Source organism: Camarhynchus parvulus, unplaced genomic scaffold (assembly GCF_901933205.1).
Source record: "Camarhynchus parvulus unplaced genomic scaffold, STF_HiC, whole genome shotgun sequence".
Classification (NCBI taxonomy): Eukaryota; Metazoa; Chordata; class Aves; order Passeriformes; family Thraupidae; genus Camarhynchus; species Camarhynchus parvulus.
In genome coordinates, this window is record NW_022148347.1 from 60055 (window position 1) to 82976 (window position 22922).

The 22922-nt window shown below is 61.7% G+C and overlaps 4 protein-coding genes across 4 annotated transcripts in view; 1 reads left to right on the plus strand and 3 right to left on the minus strand.

Annotated features, from left to right (window-relative positions):
- LOC115916584 (protein PRRC2A-like) overlaps nt 1-8986 on the minus strand; it is a 15579-nt gene extending 6593 nt beyond the window's left edge. Inside the window, 17 exon segments of the mRNA XM_030970312.1 lie at nt 362-554; nt 896-1169; nt 2395-2697; nt 3101-3161; nt 4637-4831; nt 4912-4996; nt 5207-5274; nt 5276-5344; nt 5724-5788; nt 5964-6079; nt 6678-6824; nt 7084-7146; nt 7329-7413; nt 7511-7544; nt 7886-8060; nt 8498-8616; nt 8931-8986. Coding sequence (XP_030826172.1) covers nt 362-554; nt 896-1169; nt 2395-2697; nt 3101-3161; nt 4637-4831; nt 4912-4996; nt 5207-5274; nt 5276-5344; nt 5724-5788; nt 5964-6079; nt 6678-6824; nt 7084-7146; nt 7329-7413; nt 7511-7544; nt 7886-8060; nt 8498-8591 — 2027 coding nt within the window. The 5' untranslated portion in view covers nt 8592-8616; nt 8931-8986.
- Nucleotides 8987-10253: 1267 nt separating this feature from the next.
- Nucleotides 10254-12334, minus strand: LOC115916585 (tumor necrosis factor-like). The gene is given in 3 exon segments (XM_030970314.1): nt 10254-10496; nt 10499-10680; nt 12277-12334. Coding segments are annotated over 3 exon segments (483 nt in total).
- Nucleotides 12335-14259: 1925 nt separating this feature from the next.
- Nucleotides 14260-15149, minus strand: GPANK1 (G-patch domain and ankyrin repeats 1). Its single transcript, XM_030970315.1, has 2 exons — nt 14893-15149; nt 14260-14800 (listed from the first exon to the last, which is right to left on the minus strand). The coding sequence occupies exons 1-2, from the start codon at nt 15087-15089 to the stop codon at nt 14260-14262; spliced, it is 738 nt and encodes a 245-aa protein (XP_030826175.1). The 5' UTR covers nt 15090-15149.
- A 175-nt stretch (nt 15150-15324) lies between these two features.
- CSNK2B (casein kinase 2 beta) lies at nt 15325-19436 on the plus strand. Its single transcript, XM_030970325.1, has 7 exons — nt 15325-15374; nt 15726-15809; nt 16233-16335; nt 16808-16961; nt 17243-17268; nt 17988-18177; nt 19262-19436. Exons 2-7 carry the CDS (start codon nt 15738-15740, stop codon nt 19350-19352), a joined length of 636 nt encoding a protein of 211 aa, XP_030826185.1. The 5' UTR covers nt 15325-15374; nt 15726-15737; the 3' UTR covers nt 19353-19436.
- Nucleotides 19437-22922: the final 3486 nt, after the last annotated feature.

The window sequence follows — 22922 nt, forward strand, 5'->3', positions numbered from 1 at the left end:
CGTAGCCGTAAGGGGGGCCCGCCCGGGTCCCTGCAGGCGAACGGGGGGGGTCTCACTCCTGGGGAACAAAGAGAAAAACACCGGGGAGTGAGAGGGGGCGAGACCCCCAAACCCCCCCCGGAACCTCCCATGGACCCTCCCAGACCCCCCCTCACCACAGCCCCCCAAACACCCCCAGACCCCCCCTATTCCCCCCCCATAAACCCCCCAATCTCCTCCACAGCCCCCGGAACCCCCAGAACCCCCATATTTCCCCACAAACCCTCCCATAATTGCAGCCCCCCCCCCATAATTGCACCCCCCCTCACCGCAGCCCCTTGTCGCCCCCTCGCCGCCGTCGCGTCAGGGCCGGGGGCAGGGCCCGCAGCGCCCCTCGGGGGTCCCGTGGCCTCGCCCCCCAGGAGGGTTTGGGGGGGGAGGGGTCCCCCGGGGGGGTCCCGCGGTCCCGCAGGTTCGGGGGGGGAGGGGCGGCGGCGGGGGGGGGGCGCTCGAAAGGCTCTGAGGGGGAGCCCCCGCCCCTCCCCCGCTGTCCGAGCGCTCCCGGGGCAGCAGGCCTGGAATGGGGGGGGGGCGGGTTAGAGACCCCCCAGAAACACCCCCAGTAATAGAGAAACCCCCCCCCAAAAACACCCCCGGTAACAGAGAAACCCCCCAGAAACACCCCCGGTAACAGAGAGAACCCCCCCAAAAATGCCCCCAATAATCCAGAGACCCCCCCCAGAAACACCCCAATAATAGAAAAACCCCCAAAAATACCCCAATAATACAACCCCCCCCCCAAAAATACCCCAACAATACAAAACCCCCCCAAAACCACCCGCACTAATAGAGAGACACCCCCAGATCCCCCTCAAAATCCCCCAAATCCCCCCCAGGACCCCCCGCCCCCCCTCACCCGAGGGGTGCACTCCGGGGGGGTAGAAGTCGACGTGGGGGGCGCGGGGGGGGGGCAGCAGCCGGGGGTCCACGTAGGGGGGGGGCGGCAGCATCACCCAGCGGGGGTCGAAGCCGAGCTGGGGCAGGGCCGGGGGTCTCCCCAGGGCCCCGAAGAGCTTGGGGGGCCCGGGGGGGGCCGGGGGCGCCCCCAGAGCCCCCAGCGATGGGGAGGGGGCTGCGGACGGGGGCGGGGCCGGGGGGGGCCCGTGCTGCTGCTGCTGCTGCTGCCACTGCTGCTGCTTGAGGAGCTGCTCCTGGGGAGGGGGGAGGCGTGAGACCCCCACCCAAATAACCCCAGGGACCCCCAGAGTTGGGGGAGCCACCTGAGACCCCCACCCAAATAACCCCAGGGACCCCCAGAGTTGGGGGGAACCACCTGAGACCCCCACCCAAATAACCCCAGAGGTGAGAAATGGGGTGAGACCCCTCCCCAAACAGCCCCGGATTGGGGGAAATGGGGTGAGACCCCCACCCGAACTGGGGGAGCCATCAGAGACCCCTCCCCAAATGGCCCCAGAGTGGGGGAAGCCACCTGAGACCCCCACCCAAAGACCCCCAGGGACCCCCAAAGTTGGGGGCCCACCCGACCCCCACCCAAAGACCCCAGGCACCCCCAGCGTTGGGGGGGCCACCTGAGACCCCCACCCAAATAACCCCAGAGGTTGGGTAATGGGGGGTGACCCCCCGCCACAGCCCCCGTGGGGAGGGGTGAGACCCCCCCCCTTGGGAGCCATCAGAGCCCCTCGCCAAATGGCCCCAGAGTGGGGAGCGCGACCTGGAACCGCCCACCCAAAGAGCTCTGCTGGGGAGGCCCAAAGGGGGGGGGCCCCTCCCCACTTCCCAAGGCCCCCTCCCCACCTCCCGAACCCCGCCCCAAATCCAGCCCCTCCCCACCTGCTGCGGGTCTGGAACCGGGGCCGCCATTCCCGCAATTTCGGTACAGGGGGAGCACCCGGAATCTCCTGAAGGGCATCCTGAGACCCCCCCCCAAATTTGTCATGGCCGCCGGCCGCCTCCGCACCACAAACCCCCAGGCCCACTGTGGGAAGCTCAAAAGCGGAGGGGGGTCAGGCCCCTCCCCCAGAATCCCAGACCCAACCGCCCCACCTACTGTGGGGTCTTTAGCGAGACCCCCCAAACCCCCAAACCCCAGGAACACCCAGACCCTCCCCAATGGCCCCGAGACCCCCCAAATTGCCCAGACCCCCCAAACCCCCACAAACCCCCAGCCCCAATACCCGGAACCACCCAAACCCAACCAGACCCCTCCCCAAATCGCCCCAGACCGACCCAAAGCCCCCCAGACCCCTCCCCCAAAGCCCCCCACACCCCTCCCCAAATTCCCCAGACCCCTCCCCAAACCCCCCAGACCCCCTCCCCAAACCCCCCAGACCCTTCCGACCACCCAAACCCTCCCGGACCCTCCCAGACCCCCCGGACCCCTTCCCCATTCCCCACCTGCCCCTCCCCCGCCGCCTGCTTCTCCTCCCGGGCTCCGGGGCGGCCTCGGGCGGGGAGGGGCGGCCCGCTGGCTCCTCCCCTGGGCGGGTCCCGGCGGGGGTCCCGGTGCCGGGCGGGGTCCCGGGGCGGCGCTGGGGGCGCCCCGAACTGCCGTCCAGGCGCTTGAGCTTCTCGGCGCAGGCGCCCGGCGCTGCTCGGCCATGCGGCTCCTCGGCCTCGCGGCGGCGCCAGCGCTACCACGCCTCGCGACAGCTCGGCGCAGCTCTGCCGCCGCCGCCGCCGCCAGGCTTCATCTTCATCCTAAAGGTGAGATACAGCACCTGTGACACACCTGGTGACACGCCTGTGATACACCTGTGCTGACACCTGTGAACTTCACAGCTACGTGTGACGACCTGCAGTAGATACAGCACCTGGACACCACTGTGCAACCACACACCCACAGCTGTCGCGCAGCTCTGCCGCCAGCCGCCCCCGCCCTCTCCTGCAGGTGAGATACAGCACCTGTGACACACCTGGGATACACCTGTGACACACCTGGGTACACCTGGGATACACCTGTGAACTGCTGTGTGACACCTGTGATACACCTCGGTACACCTGTGACACCTTACAGCTAAAAACCTACACCTGTGTGACACCTGACCTACACCACCTACCTACGCAAGCCAGCTACTACTGTGTGACCCTAGATACAGCTAACGCCCGCCCGCGACAGCCCCCCCCCCCCCCCCCCCCCCCCGCCGCCAGGCTTCATCTTCATCCTAAAGGTGAGATACAGCACCTGTGACACACCTGTGACACACCTGGGATACACCTGTGTGACACACCTGGTGTGACACCTAGTAAGATACACCCGCCCCCCCCCCTCCTCCCCCCTCCTTTCCCGCATTTTTTCCTCCTCTGCCGGCGGCGGCGCTGGAGTACACCTGTGATACACCTGTGTGACACCTGTGAGACACCTATGGTACACCTGGGATACACCTAGACACACCGGGCCGCACCTGTGAGACACCTCCATACACCTGTAGGACACACCTGTGGTGCACATGAATGTACCTGGATACGCCTGGGTCACACCTGAGAGTACCTGCATACAGCTGTATCATGCCTATACACACCTGTACCACACCCATAGCACACATATACACACCTGTATCTCTCCTGTACCACACCTGTATCACACCTGTATTAAACCTGTACATACCGCTACCACACCTGTACACACCCATACCACACCCATACCACACCTATACCACACCTGTACACACCCGTAACACACCTGTACACACCCGTACCACACCCATACCACACCACACCTGTACCACACCTGCATCACACCTGTGCCACACGTGTGCACACCTGTACTGCACCTGTGTCCCACTCACTGGAAGCTCGTTGGGCGTGGCCCAGCACACACCTGTACACACCTGCACACACTGTACACACCTGCACACACCTGTATACACCTGTATCACACTGTACACACCTGTGTCACACCTGTATCACACCTGTACACACCTGTGTCACACCCATATCACACCTGTGTCCCACCTGTGTCCCACTCACTGGAAGCTCGTTGGGCATGGCCCAGCACACACCTGCACACACCTGTACACACCTGTGTCACACCTGTGTCATACCTGTACACACCTGCACACACCTGTACACACCTGTGTCACACCTGTGTCATACCTGTACACACCTGCACACACCTGTACACACCTGTGTCACACCTGTACACACCTGTGTCACACCTGTGTCACACCTGTGTCATACCTGTACACACCTGCACACACCTGTACACACCTGTGCACACCTGTGTCACACCTGTACACACCTGTGTCCCACCTGTGTCCCACCTGTGTCATACCTGTACACACCTGCACACACCTGTACACACCTGTGTCACACCTGTACACACCTGTGTCACACCTGTGTCACACCTGTGTCACACCTGCACACACCTGCACACACCTGCACACACCTGTGTCACACCTGTGTCACACCTGTGTCATACCTGTACACACCTGCACACACCTGTACACACCTGTGTCACACCTGTACACACCTGTGTCACACCTGTGTCCCACCTGTGTCCCACTCACCGGAAGCTCATTGGGCGTGGCCCAGCACACACCTGTATCACACCTGTACACACCTGTGTCACACCCATATCACACCTGCACACACCTGTACACACCTGTACACACCTGTGTCCCACCTGTGTCCCACTCACCGGAAGCTCGTTGGGCGTGGCCCAGCTGCCGCGGTTGGGCGGGGGCGGCGGTGGGGGCGGGGCCCGCGCATGGGCGGGGCCGGGGTGGGCGGAGCCTCCTTGGGCCCCTCCGGGGGCGCTTTGGGGAGGGGCGGCTCCTCCTTCGGGGGGGGCGGAGCCTCGGCTTTGGGCGGGGCCGGGGGCTCGTTCTCCTTCCTGGGGGGACACAGGGGGGTTATGGGGGGGTTTGGGGGGAATCTGGGGAGGGGGCTGCCCCATTTGGGGAGGGGTCTCACCCCTCATCATCCTCGTCTTCATCCCGCCCGTCCTCTTCGTCGCTGAATTTGAGCTTCTCGCTGTAATCCACCTCCTCGTGGGCTCCTGGGGAAATGTGGGTGGGGGTCCCCAGAGACCCCCAAATCCCCCCAAAGCCCCAAATCCCCCCAGACCCCTCCCAAATCGCCCCAGACGCCTCCAAGTCTCTTCAGGACCCCCCCAAACCCCCCCAAATCCCCTCTGGAACCCCCCAAATCCCCCCAGACGCCTCCCAAGTCCCTTCAGGACCCCCCAGGACCCCCAGGACCCCCGGACCTGCCCAGCCCTCGTCGTTCTCCTGGTCCAGCTCATCGAACTCCCGGAGCTCGTCCTGGCGCAGCACGGGGGCGCGACGGGGGAGACCCCCCCCGAGGGGGGCCCGCAGCCCCCCGGGGACCCCCCGGCCGTGGGAACCTGCGGGGACCCCGAGAAACCCGCCCGGGGTGAGGGGGGAAATGGGGAGGGGGGAACCCAGGAAACGGGAATTGGGGATTTGGGTCTGGGGTCCCCAGAAAGGGGGAACTGGGGGCTTTGGGGGGACTTGGGGTCACCTCAGTCACGGGGATCAAAGTGGGGAGGGGGATTTGGGTCTGGGGTCCCCTTGGTGGGACTGAGGAGAAGTGGGGAGGGGGATTTGGGGGTTTGGGGTCACCCTGAAGGGTTTGGGGACCCCATAAAGGGGAATTGGAGGGAAACGAGGTTTGGGGGTCTCGGGGGGCATTTGGGGTCTCAGGGGGGTATTTGGGGGACATTTGGGGTCTCGGGGGGCGTTCGGGGACCCCCCCTCACTCACCTCTGTGCGTCGGGGCCGCGGAAGGGCCCGTAGGGCGGCGGGAAGGGCAGGTACGGGGGGTACATCTGGGGGGACACCCCAAAATCAGCCAGAGACCCCTCCCCAGGCTGGGGCTGAGCCCCCCCAGGGATTTTGGGGAGGGGGTTTTTTTGGGGAGGGGGTTTTTTTGGGAAGGGGAATTTTGGGGAGGGGGATTTTTAGGGAGAGTTTTTATTTTGGGGAGGGGGTCCCGGTACTCACAAAGGGCGGCATCACCCCCCGGTACGGGGGGAAATGGGGGGGCCCGGGGGGGGCTCCTCCTCCCCCCCCCTCGGCCGGCGGCTCCTCGGCCCCGCGCCCCTCCCGCCAGCTGCCACCTGGGGAGGGGGCAACGAGGGGTTAAATGGGGGGCAACGAGGGGTTAAACTGGGGGGCAACGAGGGGTTAAACCGGGGGGCAATGAGGGGTTAAATTGGGGCAACGAGGGGTTAAATGGGGGGCAACGAGGGGTTAAACTGGGGGGCAACAAGGGGTTAAATGGGGGGAGGGGTTAAATGAGGGGTTAAACGGGGGGGAGGTAAACCGGGGCATGAGGGGTTAAATTGGGGCAACGAGGGGTTAAATGGGGGGCAACGAGGGGTTAAACCGGGGGGCAACAAGGGGTTAAATGGGGGGCAATGAGGGGTTAAACGGGGGGCAACGAGGGGTTAAATTGGGGCAATGAGGGGTTAAACTGGGGGGGCAACAAAGGGTTAAACCGGGGCAACGAGGGGTTAAACCGGGGGCTGGGGGTGTCTGGGGGGTTAAGAGTCTGGGGGGTCACAGAGGGGTCTGGGGGGGCTCGGGGGTTTTTTGGAGGTTTTAGGGTTGTTTTGAGGAGGGGTCTCACTCACCCTGGGGGCGGGGGCTCGGTGCGGGGTATCAGGGGCAGGTTTTGGGGGTCTCAGGGTTGTTTTGAGGAGGGGTCTCACTCACCCTGGGGGCGGGGGCTCGGTGCGCGCCCACCCGACGCGTCGGCAGCGCCCCCCCGCTCTCGGCCGCCCCTCCCCCGCTCGGCGGCCGCCCCCAAACTGGGGAACTCCTCCCGTGAGAACCGGCCCGGGAGGGGGGGCGCTCTGGCACCTGGGGGGGACCCCAAAAACGGGGAGGGGTCAGCGGGGTCACGGGGGGGCAGGGCACCCCCAAAAACCCCGGGGGAGGGGGCAAGGGGAGCCCCAAACCCGATGGGAAGGGGCAGGGGGCTCCCCAAACCCCGGGTAAGGGGGGCAGGGGGCTCCCCAAACGCCGGGTAAGGGGGGCAGGGGGCTCCCCAAACCCCAGTGGGAGGGGTCGGGGAGCCCCCAGTGCCCGGGGGGATTTGGGGGTCTCGGGGGTCTCTCACCATCGGCGGGGGAACCGCTGGCCTGCGCCCAGGACTTTGCCGCGCTTGGCGGCGGGGGGGGTTCTGGGGGGACAATGTGGGGAGGGGTCAGCGCGGGGGGAGGGTCGGGAACCCCCCCGGACCCCCAGAGCGCCCCCCTTGTGCAGGGCTGGGGGTCACCGGGGCGCTCCGAAGTCCCGCGGGGCGCACCCTCGGGACCCCTCCCCATTAGCGGGGGTCACGGGGGGGAATTTGGGGGGTCTCACCTCGGGGGTCCCCGGGGTCCCCGCAGGCGGCTGCGAATCCGGCGGTGACGGCGACTGCGGCGGGGGAGGGGCGGAGGGCTCGGAACTGGGGGGGGGAGGGGGCAAAGCGGGGGGTCAGGGGGAGACCCCTCCCCAAAAACCCCCCAGAGTTGAGACCCCTTCCCCACCAAGGACTCAAGTACCCCCCCCAAGAAGGGCTGGGGGGTCTCGGGGTTACTGTGGGCCCTCGGGACCCCTCCCCAGTAATGGGGGTCAGGGGGGGGTCCCTGTGCCCATCCAAGCCCCCTCCCCACCCATGGGGGTCACTGTGCCCCCTCCCCACCAAAAAGAGTCAGGGGGGGTGTCCCTGGGCCCACTCCCCACCAATGGGGGTCACTCTGCCCACCTGAAGCCCCCTCCCCAGCAATGGGGGTCACTCTGCCCACCCCCGGCCCCTGGGGAGGGGTCTCACCTGCGGGGGTCGGGGGGTCCCTGTGCCCCCCCGGCCCTGGGGAGGGGTCTCACCTGCGGGGGTCGGGGGGTCCCTGTGCCCCCCCGGCCCTGGGGAGGGGTCTCACCTGCGGGGGTCGGGGGGGTCGCTGCGGCTGGCCCATCCCGAGCCGTCTCGGGGCACCAGGGCCACGTTGGGGTCGTTGCCTTTGTTCTCGGCCTTCAGGCTCGGCAGGTGCGCGGGGGGGGGCATGCGCCGGGTGGGCACCTTGCCCAGGCTCTGCAGCCCATGGCGGGGGGCGCCTGGGGGCGGGACCCCTCAGTGACCCCCGAGACCCCTCAGTGACCCCCAAACCGCCCCTGAGACCCCCAAACCACCCCCGAGCCCCAGTGAGACCCCCAGACCCTGCCCAGGCCCTGCAGCCCATGGGGGGGGGGCACAGGGTCCAGGTGACCCCCCCACACACACACCCCCGAGCTGCCCCCCCAGGACCCCCGCCCAGCCCCCCAAATGAGCCCGTGAGGGGTCCCGAGCCCCCCAAGGACCCCCCCATTCTGGGGACCCCACAACGCCCCCAAAACCACTAGGGTCACATTTTGGGGACCCCTCCCCATTCCCTGACCTCATAACCCCCCCAAAACCGGGGGTCCCATTTTGAAGCCCCCACGCCCCTCCCCCGTTTTGGGCCCGCCTCCTCCCTCCGTGACCCCCCCGCCCCCCCGCGGCCCGTCCCGGTTACCGGCGGCGCGGGGGGGCTCGAGCGGCCGCCCCCGGTAGCTCTCACTGAGGCTCAGGCAGTTGTAGCGCCGGCCCCGCGCAGCCCGATCGCTCATGGCGCCGCATCGGCCGCACGGGGACCTGCGGGGACACACCGGGAATGGGGGGGGTCACACCGGGACACCGGGACAGGCCGCAGGCCGCCCCCTCCTCCCCTCAGAACACCGGGGGGGCTCACGGAACCGCCCCCCATCCTCACACACACCCCCTAAACCCCGCCCCCCCCTTACCGGGACCCCCGGCCCCGCCCCCTCCCGGTACCGGCGGTGGGGGATGGGCCCCGGCGTGAGGGGGCCTCGCCGTTCCAAGATGGCGGCCGGGCCTGCGCTGAGGGAAGGGAAGGGGGGGGGCGTTACGGGGGGATCGCCGCGCCCTCCCCCGGTTCCCGTACCCACCTGTCCGCCCCGGGCGGGCTCCGCGGCGGCGGCTCCGCGCTCGGGGGCGGCGGGCGGGGCGGGCGGGCGCCGGATGGCGGCGGATTCCGCTGCCCCCCCCTCCCTCCCTCGGACACAGGGCCGCGGGGCCTCCGCGCATGCGCCGCGCGCGCCTCGGGCCGCGCCGCGCGCAGGGTGGGGCGGGGCCGCCGCGGGGACGCGCCGCCATTGGCTGAGGGAGCCGCGCGGGCGAGACCAATGCCGGGCGGAGGAAGGGGGGGGGAGCGCGCCCTCCCCGCGGAGTGGAGCGGTCCTGGAGGTGACGTCATTTGGCGGCGGCGCTGCGGCGCCCCCTGGCGGACGGGAGGAGTGGCGGCGCTCGTTGCCGTGGAAACGGGAGCCACGCCCACCTACGGGGGAACTGGGGACATTGGGAGGGAACTGGGAGCGAATGGGAGGGAACTGGGGACACTGGGAGGGAACTGGGAGCGAATGGGAGGGAACTGGGGACACTGGGAGGGACCGGGGAACACCGGGGACCGCCCGCGCTCCGGGTTTCCCCCGCGGCCAGGGAGATTCCCCGTACAAAACCCGCCCGGGTTCGACTTTTTGCCCAATTTCCGCTTTTATTGGGACTTTCCGTTATAAATTACACAGGCACTGAATAAATTACCGGCCCCGCCCCGCACCCGGGGCTTTTCCGCCGCGAGATTTGCCATAAATATATAAAACTCTATAAAAAACCCGATGCAAACGTACAAAAGTCACCTGTAAAAAACTCTATAAATAGTACAATAAATAAACTTTTAGCTTTTCGCAGCGCGTTCGTCTGTCTCAGTTGATGCTGCTGGTGCTGATTCCAGCCGTGACCCGAGCCCTGAGACCCCCGAGACCCCCAAGACCCCCACTCCTGAGACCCCCAAGACCCCGAAGCCTCCAGAACTCCTGGCCCCTGAGACCCTCAGAGCTCCCAGACCCTCCTGAGACCCCCAAGACCCAGAACCCCCTGAGACCCCCAAGACCCCGAAGCCTCCAGAACTCCTGGAGCCCCCTGAGAACCCCCAAGACCCTGCAGCCCCCAGAGCTCCCCAAGACCCCCAGAGCTCCCCAAGACCCCTGAGTCCCTGAGACCCCCAGAGCTCTCAGAGCCCCCTGAGACCCCAGAACCCCCAAAGCTCCTGCAGCCCCCAGAGCTCCCCAAGACCCCCAGAGCTCCCCAAGACCCCCAGAGCTCCCCAAGACCCCCGAGTCCCTGAGACCCCCAGAGCTCTCAGAGCCCCCCAATTCCCCGAAGCCTCCAGATCACCTGGAGCCCCTCCAACCCCAAATCCCCCCCCCACGCCCCTAATCGACGCCCAGCACCCCGAAATAGGCCTGCCCGGCGCCGTGCAGGTCCAGGAAGCGGCCGGCCGAGGCGGTGGCGGCCAGGCGGTCTCCGCGGCGCAGCTGGAACACGGCGCCCTGGTACAGGGTCTCTGCCCAGAGCCCCCCGAGCGCGCCCGCGGGGCACACGGAGCGCGCGGCGCGCAGCAGCGGCACGTCCCGCGGGTACTCGCGCGACAGCCGCGACACCGCCAGGCGCAGCGGCCGCCGGGGGCGCCCCCGCGCCCGCAGCGCCCGCCCGCGAAGGCGGCCGAGGCGTACACGAAGTAGAGCCCGTCCCGCGGCACCACCAGGCGGTTCCCGCGCAGCCGGACCCCGTTCCGCACCAGCGCCGGCGCCACGGCCGCCTGCCAGCGCGGGGAGCCGCGGGGCGACGGCCACGGGGAGGCTGCGGAGGGGAAAATGTGGGTTAATATAGAAATAAATATACAAAAATGTACAAAAATATACAAAAATGTACAAAAACTGCCCCAAAATCCCCGCCTGGCAGCTCGGGGAGCCGCGGGGCGACGGCCACGGGGAGGCTGGGGAAGGGAAAATGTGGGTTAATATAGAAATAAATATACAAAAATGTACAAAAATATACAAAAATGTACAAAAACTGCCCCAAAAATCCACAGAAATAGCCCCAAAATCCCCGCCTGCCAGCGCGGGGAGCCGCGGGGGGACGGCCACGGGGAGGCTGCGGAGGGGAAAATGGGTTAATATAGAAATAAATATACAAAAATATATAAAAACTGCCCCAAGATCCCCGCCTGCCAGCGCGGGGAGCCGCGGGGGGATGGCCACGAGGAGGCTGGGGAAGGGAAAATGTGGTTAAAATACAAAAAAAATCTAAAAATATAGCGAAAATTATTCAAAAATCCACAGAAAGCCCCAAAAAACTGCCCCCAAAATCCACAGAAATCATCAAAAAAACTGCCCCAAAAATCCACAGAAATCATCAAAAAACTGCCCCAAAATGCACAGAAATCATCAAAAAACTGCCCCAAAATGCACAGAAAGTTGCCCCAAAATCCCCGCCCGCACTGCAGGGAGCCCCCGGGGACGGCCAAGAGGAGGCTGGAGAGGAGAAATTGGGTTAAAATACCAAAAATATCCAAAAATACCCAAAAATACCCAAAAATACCCAAAAATACCCAAAAATACCCAAAAATCCCCCAAATCTCTGCCTCCTACGCCAGGGAAGCCCCGGGCACGGCCCCGAGGCGGCTGGGGAGGAGGAAATTGGGTTAAAATACCAGAACTAGGGTTCCAAAAATACACCAAAAACCGCAGGAACGCCCCCAAAAAATCCCCAAAATCTGCCCCGGGCGGCGTGGGCGGGAGCGACGGGAACCGGGACACGGAAAATGCCCAGAAAGGGCCAAAAATGCCCAGAAAGGGCCAAAAATGCCCGAAATCCCAAAAAATCCCCCCAAAAAATCCCCGCCTCCCACAGTTGGGATCCCCAGTCCCTCCCAGTATAAACCAGTAACCCCCAACCCCAAACCAGTGCAAACCAGTGACCCCAAATCCCTCTTTAACCCTTTCCCAGTTCCTCCCAGTCCCTCCCAGTATAAACCAGTGACCCCCACCCCCCTTTAACCCTTCCCAGTCCCTCCCAGTGCCCTCCCAATACAAACCAGTAACCCCCAACCCCAAACCAGTATAAACCAGTAACCCCAATCCCCCTTTAACCCTTTCCCAGTCCCCCCAGTTCCTCCCAGTCCCCCCCAGTATAAACCAGTAACCCCAAACCAGTGACCCCAAATCCCCTTTAACCCTTTCCCAGTCCCGCCCAGTTCCCCCCAGTCCCTCCCAGTGCCCCCCAGTACAAACCAGTAACCCCAACTCCCTCTTTAACCCTTTCCCAGTCCTCCCAGTTTGACCCCCCCAGTACACCCATACAAACCAGTAACTCCAAACCCCAAACCAGTACAAACCAGTAATCCCAAATCCCTCTTTAACCCTTTCCCAGTCCCTCCCAGTACAAACCAGTAACCCCCAACCCCAAACCAGTACCCAAATCCCTTTAACCCTTTCCCAGTCTCCCAGTCCATAAAACCTCCCCCCAAACCCCTTTAACCCCCCCCCCCCCCCCCCAAACCACCCCCAACCCCAAACCAGTATAAACCAGTAACCCCTATCCCCCTTTAACCCTTTCCCAGTCCCTCCCAGTTTGATCCCAGTGCCCCCCAGTACAAACCAGTAACCCCCAACCCCAAACCAGTGACCCCAAATCCCCCTTTAACCCTTTCCCAGTCCCTCCCAGTTCATCCCCAGACGTGGCCCCCGGTTTGTCCCCCCCGCTCACCTGCGCCGGCCCCCGGCTACGGAGGGGCCCGGTTTGTCCCCTCGGGTCACCTGCGGGGGGGGCCCTGGGGACAGAGGGGGGGTTGGGATATGGGGGGGTCACGGGGGGTCACGGGGGGTCACGAGGGGGGTCACGGGGGGTCACTCACCGGGCAGTGCTGGGGGCGCCATCTCTGGGAGGCCCTGGGGGGACACAGAGGGGTCAGGGGGGGCAAAGGGGGGACATGGGGGGGTCCATGGGACAAGGGGTGACACAGAAGGTGACACCAAGGGGACACAGGTGACACATAGAGCACACACAGGGGACACAGGTGACACAGGTGACACACACAGGTGACACACGGGGGACACACAAAGCACACACGGGTGACACAGGTGACACACGGGGGGGTCCATAGCACTCAGGTCACACACAAGTGACACACACAGGTGACACACAAAGCACACACAGGTGACACAGGTGACACATGGGGGTCCACACACAGGTGACACACGGGGGGGTCCATAGCACACAGGTGACACACGGGGGACACACGGGGGACACACGGGGGACACACGGGGGACACAGGTGACACACGGGGGTCCCTACCTGCGTTGGCAGCCGCGAGGCCCCCGCGGGCAGCAGCAGCAGCAGCAGCGCCAGCGCCATCCCCGGGACACCGGGAACGGCACGGGGGATACCGGGAGCACCGGCAGCGGCACGGGGGACACCGGGAGCGGCCCCGGGAGCGCGGCGGGCCCGGGGGGGCGGCGGGGGGGGCGCGGCCATGGCGGCTCTGCCCGGCCCGGGCCCCCCCGGAGCCTTTATGGCCCCCCCGGCCCCCGCACGGGGCGGCCCCGGAACCGCCGGCACCGGAAACGGGAACCGGAAACACCGGGGGAGGGGGGCGGGGCCTTGGGGGGCCCCTTCGCTCTCCCCCCAAACTCCACAGCCGCCCCCCCCAATTAATGAGCGCTCCCCCTCCCCTAATTAATGAGCCAGCGCCTAATTAACGGCTCAGGTTGTTAATTATGGTCATTACGGTAATTATGATAATTAGACCCCGCCCCTCACCGGGTTTTCCCATTGTGGGGGCGGGGGGGGCCCAAAAAGCGGAACCGCCCCCAAAAAAAAACGGCAAAAAAAAATCCCAAAGGGGGAAACCCCAAAACTGCATTGGGGGGGCCCCAAAACTGCACTGGGGGGCGAAAATTGCCCTGGAAGAACCCAAAAATTTGGAGGGGGGGGGCAAAAATTCTCCTGGAGGGGCCCAGAAAATCCGGGGGGGCCCAAAATGTGGGGTGGGTACCAAAACCGCCCTGGGGGGGGGACCCAAAAATCGGGGGGAACAAAACGGTCCCGGGGGACCCGAAAATCCGGGGGCCCCAAACGGTCCCAGGGGGGCCCCGAAAATCCGGGGGAACCGGAAACCGCCCGGGGGGGCCCAAAAACCGCCCGGGGGGCCCAAAAACCGCCCGGGGGGCCCAAAAACCGCCCGGGGGGGCCCCAAAACCGCCCGGGGGGGCCCAAAAACCGCCCGGGGGGCCCAAACGCGGCACTTCCGCCCCCAACCCCCCCGGGGAAATCGCAGCGCCCCGAGTTTCTGAGGGGGGCTCGGGGGGCTCGGGGGGTTCGGGAAGGTTCTAGAGGCACTCTGGGGGTCCCGGCGGCCCGGGGGGGTCTCACGGGAATTCAGGGGGTCCCGGGGGTCCCGGGGTCCCGGGGGGGTCCCGGTGCTCTCAGGTGCCTCAGGGGGCTCTCCGGTGCCTCCTCCCGCTCCCACTCCCGCCTCACCCGGATCTCCCATCCCCGCTGCGCCGCCTCGGAACCGAACCGGGCCCGGTTCTGCTCCCGGTTCTGCTCCCGGTCCCGCTCCGGCCCCGCCACGGCCGCGGTGTCTCCGGGCCCGAAGTGCGAGATCCGCGCCCGGTTCCGGTTCCGGTTCGGGCCCCGCGCCCAGCCCAGCCCGGCCCGGTCCCGTTTGAGCTCCGTGGGCACCGGGAGGAGCCGCCCCCGCCCCGCCGGGCCCAGCCCGCCCCCGGCCCAGCCCGCGCGCAGCAGCAGCCGGTACCCGGGCCCGGAGCAGGCACCGGAACCGGAACCGGGACCGGGAACGGAACCGGGACCCGAACCGCGGGCCGCGGCCAGGCCCAGCAGGTGCGCGGTGGAGCGGCGGTGCCGGGCGGGGGGGTCACGGAACGAGGCCCCGCAGCTGCGGCAGAAGTGGGCGGGGCTACGGGAGAAAACCGTCAATTACTAATTATTAACTACTAATTGATTACCGAATTATTAATTAATTGATTAATTAACGGGGGTCGCACCCACCTGGGCGGCTCCCGGGCGGGCTCCGCGCCGCCGCTCTCGGTGAACAAACTCTCGTAGAAGCTCCGCGCGGCCGCCCCGGGATCGGCGGAGGCCGCGGAGGCCTCGGGCGGCGGCGGCGGCGGCGGCTCCGGTTGCAGCCGCCCGTCCTTCCAGCGGCCCGCGGGCTCCCGGGCGCGGCGGAAAGCGATCAGGGCCATGGCGGGCACCGGGAGGGTCCTGCCCGGTCCCTGCCGCCGCCACCGGAAGTTGTGATCGGTGCAGCGGAACCACGTGACGCACCAGGCGGGCTCTGATTGGTCCGCACAGGAGCGGGACCGCAGTTCGGGCGGAAGCTTCGGCGGAGCGCGGCGCTGATTGGTCAATGGAGCGGAAGTGGCGGGCGGGCGGCGGTGATTGGTTGTATCCGGCGGGGGGCGGGGTTTGGGGCGGAAGCGGCGGCTGCGCGTGCGCGGATCGTGCCCGGAGCGCCCCTCAAGCGGCGGGTGAGGCCCGGGGGGCTCCGGGGGCACCGGGACGGGCCCGGGGGCGTCTGGGGGCTCCCGGGGGGCTCCGAGAGGCTCCGAGAGTCCCGCGGGGTCCCGCCCGCCCGCCCTGGTGTGAGGGCGGTGCGCGGCTCGGCGGGCCCGGTGAGGCCCCGGTGGCACCGGGAGGGTCCCGGGAAGGGCTCCGGGGCTCCCTCAGGGCCGGGCCTGGGGTGGGAGCGGCCGCGGGGGTGCGGGCGGAGCGCGGCTCCGTGGGCCCGGTGAGGCCCGGGGGCACCGGGAGGGTCCCGGGGGGGATTTGGGGGGTCCCGGACGCACCGGGGGTCTCACGGCCGCCCTCGGGCCCCGCAGACCCCCGGGACCATGAGCAGCTCCGAGGAGGTGTCGTGGATTTCGTGGTTCTGCGGCCTCCGCGGCAACGAGTTCTTCTGTGAGGTGGGAACGGGACCCCGAAGCGACCCCGGGACCCCAAAGGGACCCCTGGGAACCCCCTGGGACCCCCAGAGACCCCTAAAGGCACCCCCAGAGACCCCCGGGACAATCCCAGGATCCCCGGGACCCCCAAATGTACCCCGGAGAGACCCCCAAAGGAACCCCCGGGACACCCTCAGGACCCCCTGGGACATCCTGGGACCCCCGAAGGGACCCCCGGGAGACCCCCCAGCCCCTCTGGGGGTCCCCCAGGCCCCCCCAAGCCCCCCGCGTGCCCCCCGATCCCAGGTGGACGAGGATTACATCCAGGACAAGTTCAGTTCCCCCTGAGCCCCCCTGGTCCCGGTGACCCCCCCAAGCCCCCCCAGCCCCTCTGGGGGTCCCCCAAGCCCCCCCAGGCCCCCCCAAGCCCCCCGTGTGCCCCAGGTGGACGAGGATTACATCCAGGACAAGTTCAACCTGACGGGGCTGAACGAGCAGGTGCCGCACTACAGACAGGCGCTGGACATGATCCTGGACCTGGAGCCGGGTAATGGGGCTGGGGGCTTTGGGGGGCTGGGGAGGGGTCTGGGGGCTTGATCCGGACATGATCCTGGACCTGGAGCCGGGTAATGGGGCTGGGGGGCTTTGGGGGGCTGTGGAGGGGTCTGGGGGCTTGGGGGGGCTGGGGGCTCAATGCTGGACATGATCCTGGACCTGGGGGGGCTTGGGAAGGCTGGGGCTTTGGGGGGCTTGGGGGGCTCTGCGGGCTGGTCTGGAGGGGTCCCAAGGGGACTTGGGGGCGGGGAGGGGTCTCTGGGGACCTCAGGGGGTTCTGGGTGGGTTTGGGGCTCTCAGGGGGTCTCTGGTGCCCCTGACCCCCTTTTGTGTGGCTGTCGCCCCCTCCCCACACGGGGAGCTGGAGAACAACCCCAGCGCGGGCTTTGGGGGGATTTGGGGGTCTCTGGGGGTCTCATGGGGGTCTCTGGGGGTCCTGACCCCCCCGTGTCCCCCCTCCCCAGACGAGGAGCTGGAGGACAACCCCAACCAGAGCGACCTGATCGAGCAGGCGGCCGAGATGCTCTACGGGCTGATCCACGCTCGCTACATCCTGACAAACAGGGGCATTGCTCAGATGGTGAGGGGAGAGACCCCCGGACCCCCCAAATCCCCCTGGGACCCCCAAAGCTCCTCAGGGACCCCCAAACCCCTGACACCCACCTGAGCCCTGACCCCGTGACCAACCGGGGATCGCCCAGATGGTGAGGGGTACCCCAGGCCCCGAGACCCCCAAATCCCTGGACCCCGGGACCCCCGCCCAACCGGGCCCCTTGCCTGGAACCGAGCCTGAGCTACATCTAGCCCATGCTGCCCATCCCCTGGTAATGGTCCCATACCCCTGGGACCCCCAAACCCCTGGTTTGTACTGGTTATACCGCGGATTAGTACTGGGGTACTGAGAACCAGCCCATGCTGCCCATCGGTAATGGTCGTACTGGTTATACTGGTTTGTACTGGTTATACTGGGTTATACTGGGGGGCACTGAGAACCAGCCCATGCTGCCCATCGGTAATGGTCATACTGGTTATACTGGTTTGTACTGGTTATACTGGGTTATACTGGGGGGCACTGAGAACCAGCCCATGCTGCCCATCGGTAATGGTCGTACTGGTTATACTGGTTTGGACTGGGGGGTCACTTTGGGGTTTATTTGGGGTCTCTCTGGGGTCACTTTGGGGTTTATTTGGGGTCTCTCTGGGGTTTATTTGGGGCTCTTTAGGGAGGTTTATTTGGGGGTTTTTGGGGAGGTTTATTTGGGGGTTTTTGGGGGGGTTTATTTGGGGGTTTTTGGGGTTTTGCTGCCGCGGGTTTTCTTTGGGGTTTATTTGGGGTCTATTTGGAGTCACTTTGGGGTTTATTTGTGATTTATTTGGGGATTTATTTGGGGGTTTTTGGGGTTTACTTGTGTTTTATTTGGGATTTTTTGGGATTTTTCCTCACGGGGTCCCTTAGGGGGATTTTTTTGGGGTTTATTTGGGGTTTATTTGTGATTTATTTGGGGATTTTTTTTGGAGTTTATTTGGGGTTTTTTTGTAATTTATTTGGGGTTTTTTGGGATTTTTCCCCGCGGGGTCCCTTAGGGGGATTTATTTGGGGTTTTCTGTGGTTTTTGTGTCTGTGATGTGGGTCTGGGCTCTCAGGGCTGTCGGACATCCCCGGGGAGGCCATGGTGAAGCTCTACTGCCCCAAGTGCATGGACGTGTACACGCCCAAGTCGTCGCGGCACCACCACACGGACGGCGCCTACTTCGGCACCGGCTTCCCGCACATGCTGTTCATGGTGCACCCCGAGTACCGGCCCAAGCGCCCCGCCAACCAGTTCGTGCCCAGGTCAGCGACGGGACATCCCCCAAAAAATCCCAAAGTTCGGGAAAAAAACAAAAAAAAATCCCAAAATTTGGGAAAAAAACCAAAAAAATCCCAAAATTCAGGAAAAACCCCCCAAGTTCAGAGGTGCGCCCCGAGTACCGGCCCAACCAGTTCGTGCCCAGGTCAGGGACGGGAGCCCCGAAAAAACCCCAAAGTTTGGGAAAAAACCAAAAAAAAACCAAATTCCAGAAAAAACCCAAAAAACCCCGAATTCCAGAAATAAAAACACAAATTCCAGAAAAAGACCAAAAAAACCGGAATTCCAGAAAAAAACCCTAAAAAAAAAACCAAATTCCAGAAAAAAAACCAAAAAAAAACCAAATTCACTGGTGCACCCCGAGTACCGGCCCAAGCGCCCCGCCAACCAGTTCGTGCCCAGGTCAGGGATGGGAGCCCCCCAAAAAAACCCAAATTCCAGAAAAAGAAGCAAAATTTCACAAACCCTGGAATCCCAAAAAAAACCCTGTAGGAAATGGCCCTGGGGCTTGGGGAAACAACCCCAAAATCCTGAAGAAAATGAGCTCAAAACTCAGGGAAACGACCCCAAAAAACTCAGTGAAAGCAGGGTCAAAATACAGGGAAATTATACCCGAAAGCCCAGAGGAAATGAGCAAAAAAAAAAGAGAAAACGACCCCAAAACGCCCATGAAAACCAGCATAACAAGCATGGATTTTTGCCAAGTCTCCATTTACCCGAAATCCTCATTTTCCCCCAAATCCCCTTTTCCCCCAAATCCCCATTTTCCCCTTGAAAATCCCCATTTTTTTCCCAAAAAATCCCCAATTTTCCCCCAAAATTTGCTTTTTTTTTTTTGCAAAAATCCCCGTTTTTACCCCAAAATCCCCATTTCCCCCAAATCCCCATTTATTCCCGAAAATCCCCAAATTTTTCCCCAAAATTCTCTCTTTTCTTTCTCAAAAATCCCCGTTTTTTTCCCCAAAATCCCCCATTTTCTCCCCAAAAATCCCCATTTTTTTCCCCAAAATTCACATTTTCCCCCCAAAAATCCCTATTTTTTCCCAAAATCTCTGTTTTTCGCCCCAGGCTCTACGGGTTCAAGATCCACCCCATGGCGTACCAGCTGCAGCTCCAGGCCGCCAGCAACTTCAAGAGCCCCGTCAAGACCATCCGCTGAGGGACCCCCAAAAAAACCCCCAGACCCCAAAATCCCCCCAGGACCCCCGGACCCGCAACCCCCCCCGACCCCCAAAAGAGATTTGGGCTGAAATGCGGCGATTTTGGCTCTTTTTGGGGGAAATTTGGGCGCCTCGGGGCCTTCGGGCCTGGTTTGGCGGGGTTGGGCGATTTCGGGGTGGTTTGGTGGAATTTGGGGTTTTTGGGTGGAATTTGGGGTTGTTTGGGTGGTTGAGGTTGGTTTTGGGTGGAATTTGGGTGAAATTTGGGGCATTTTGGATGGAATTTTGGGTGCAATTCCATTTTGGGAATTTGGGGTCGGCCTGAGCGGTTTGGGGACAATCGAGGCCTTTTGGGTGAAATTTGGGGCTTTTTGCACAGATTTAGGGCATTTTCGGGCCCTCCTGGGTGGTTTTGGGAGGGATTTGAGGACATTTAAGTGGTTTTGATGGATTTCAGGTGGTTTTGTGTATTTTTGGGGCACTTGGAGCTCTTTTAGGGCGGTTTTGGGGTTGTTCCAGACCAATTTGCATCATTTTGGGTGGATTCGGTGCATTCCAGTCCGGTTTTTGGGTCACTTTCGGCTGTTTTGCGTCACCTCCAGCCGCTTTGAGGGCCCCTTTACCACATTCGCGCCCCTTTCGCCGGATTTTGGGGCGATTTCCGCCGCTTTTGGGGCATTTCGAGGCCTTTTCTCGCGTTCCCATGACAACGCCGCCATCTTGTCCCGTTCTCATGACAATGCCGCCATCTTGTCCCGCCCCCGTTCCCAGGGCGACGCCGCCATTTTGTCCCGCCCCCGTTCCCACAACAACGCCGCCATTTTGTCCCGCCCCCGTTCCCATAATAACGCCGCCATCTTGTCCCGCCCCCGTTCCCAGAACGACGCCGCCATTTTGTCCCGCCCCCGGTCCCATAACAACGCCGCCATTTTGTCCCGCCCCCGGTCCCACAGTAACGCCGCCATTTTGTCCCGCCCCTGTTCCCATAACAACGCCGCCATTTTGTCCCGCCCCTGTTCCCAAGAGCCCACAACGCTGCCATTTTGTCCCTTTTGTTTCAGAGGATACCGTTTATTTCCCATAGGCCCGATCCCTGGTTCTAAACCGGGCGGGGGGGGACGCCCCCCCCCCGCGCCCCAGTGCCAACTCGGGCTGGTTTGATAGTGTCAACGGAGTCCCACAATCTGCCATCAAGGACCGGGGCTGGTGACTTTTGTTTCCCAGGGAAAGGGCTGGAATTTTTTTTTGTGACCTCTGGTCGGCTGGCTCCTGAAAATCCGCAGTATGCATGATTTTTCGGGGCGGGTCTACCGCGCGGTGGGGCGGGGCGTGCGGACTCACAGCACGAGTTGAGCTCGGCTTGGTGACTGCTGCAGACGTCCACCGTGCATCAAAGATCGCATTTAGCGCCCTGCAGGCTGGGACCAGCTCCGCAGCACCCATGTGCCGGCGGGAGATCCTGTTAAAGAGCTTAATTCCCACTGTGTCTCAAAAGTCTGTTGACGACGCTGGTGCTTTACAGCACCTTTTACAGCAGTGCTGCTTTACGGCTGCTTTTTTCAACAGTCGCGCTTTGCGGCAGCTTTTACGACAGTCGCGTTTTACAATACCTTTTATGACAGTCGCGCTTTACAATACCTTTTATGACAGTCGCGCTTTACGGCGCCTTTGCGATAGTCACGCTTTATGGCACCTTTTGCGTCAGTCGTGGTTTACGGCGGCTTTTACGACAGCCACGCTTTACGGTAGTTTTACGACAGTCACGCTTTACAGCACCTTTTATGACAGTTGCGCTTTACAGCAGCTTTTACAACAGTCGTGCTGTACGGCAATTTTACGACATTGATGCTTTACGGCACTCCCTTTTACGACGGTCACGCTTCACTGCACTTTACGACAGTCACGATTTACGGTAGTTTTAGGACCCTAAAAAGACCCTTTAATTCCCTTAAAAAGCCCTAGTTTTTAAAGTCACCTAAAGACCCCAGAAAAATTTCGAAATAGCCTCAGAATACACTAAAAACGCCCGGTTTTTGAAAAGCCCCCAAAAGAAAACCACCCCTAAAATCGCCTGAGAACCTTTTAAAAAATCTCTTAATACTCCTAAAAGAGCGCTGAGAATGCCCCTAAAATCTGTAAAATGCCCTGATAAGACCCTAAAAAAGCCTAATATTTCCCTCAAAAACCCTAGAAACACCCTAGTCTTAAAAACTTTCTCCATAGACCCTCAATACGCCTACAAAAGCCTTAAAAACTTTGAGGTAGTCTTAAAAAAGCCCCAAGAATATCCCAAAAGACCCCTAACAATTTCAATTAATAGTAAGACAGCCATTAAAACAACCTAAAAAATTATTTTAAAAGCCCTAAAGGTATCCTAAACATTTCTAGAGAATTCTTTAAAAATTCCTGAAAAAAAAACCCTGAAAGATCCTTAAAAATCCCTGAAAAATCACCTAAAAAAACCCCTAAAAAACTGTTTAAGCCCTACCTGTAACACTGTGGCTTCCAAACATCATCTGTACCTATTAACTGGGGTAACTGCCTGCACTGGCTGGGAGGGTTCTGGGGCTATCTCACCATGGGGGCTGCACCTGTACCCTAACCCTACCTGGTAGCCCGTGTCCTTTGCACCCCTAACCCTCAGTGTCAGCTCTCCACCTGTCAAGCCCCCGCCCCATCTTTGCCCCTCAGCCTGCAATGTCTGTGTGTCTCCCAAAGATCCTGTTTGGGCTCCCACATGCTGCTGCAGGGAGTAGCCGGTGGGCGGTGGGGGAAGTCTGGGATGGGGCAGACCCGCGATGGGGAGGGGTGAAGTTTTTTATTATCATTCCATCCCTTTTCCTTGCTAGCCTTCTGAGGAAATAATTTCTTCTATTCCTTTACTATAGTTTTAATACGTAATTTTCTTTTAATATAATTAATCGTTTTATACATTTATATACATTGTATTAATTACTATATAATATATAATTTATATATATATGATTAAATGTCTATATATTTAGTATATATTATACAGTATAATATTTATTATTATATATACTTACATATAGTATTATATCTATGTATTATACAGTATTATATATATTTAGTAGATATTATATTGTATATAAGTAAATATATATTATATATATTTAGTATATATTATATATATCAATATATATAAAAGTATATGTAATTAAATATATTTCCATATATTTAGCTTTTCATCATTTTATATATTTATATATTATATTAATTAATATGTATTATATCATTTATTTTACATATAATTAAATATATATTATATATTTAGTATATATTATGTACTTTCATATATAATATATATATAAGTACATATATAAGTACATATAATTAAATATATTTCTATATATTTAGTATGTCATTTATTTATAATATAATAAATCAACCTTCTGAAACGTGGAGTCAAGATTCTCATCTCTTCCCTCGTCCTGGGACACCCCTGCGAACACCGCCACACCCCTGTGACCCCCGGTGTCCATCCCCATCCGCACGCGGGAGTTTCCCACCATGCGCAGCGGCCGGACTACATCTCCCAGCGGCCCCCG

Coding starts and splice junctions, on each gene's coding strand:
- GPANK1 (XM_030970315.1), bottom strand. CDS start 15,089: ATGGCCCTGATCGCTTTCCGCCGCGCCCGGGAGCCCGCGGGCCGCTGG. Junction 14,801..14,892: donor CCCGCCCGGGAGCCGCCCAG/GTGGGTGCGACC, acceptor TTTCTCCCGTAG/CCCCGCCCACTTCTGCCGCA.
- CSNK2B (XM_030970325.1), top strand. CDS start 15,738: ATGAGCAGCTCCGAGGAGGTGTCGTGGATTTCGTGGTTCTGCGGCCTC. Junction 15,810..16,232: donor GCAACGAGTTCTTCTGTGAG/GTGGGAACGGGA, acceptor CGTGTGCCCCAG/GTGGACGAGGATTACATCCA. Junction 16,962..17,242: donor GGACCCCCCAAATCCCCCTG/GGACCCCCAAAG, acceptor GTACTGGGGTAC/TGAGAACCAGCCCATGCTGC.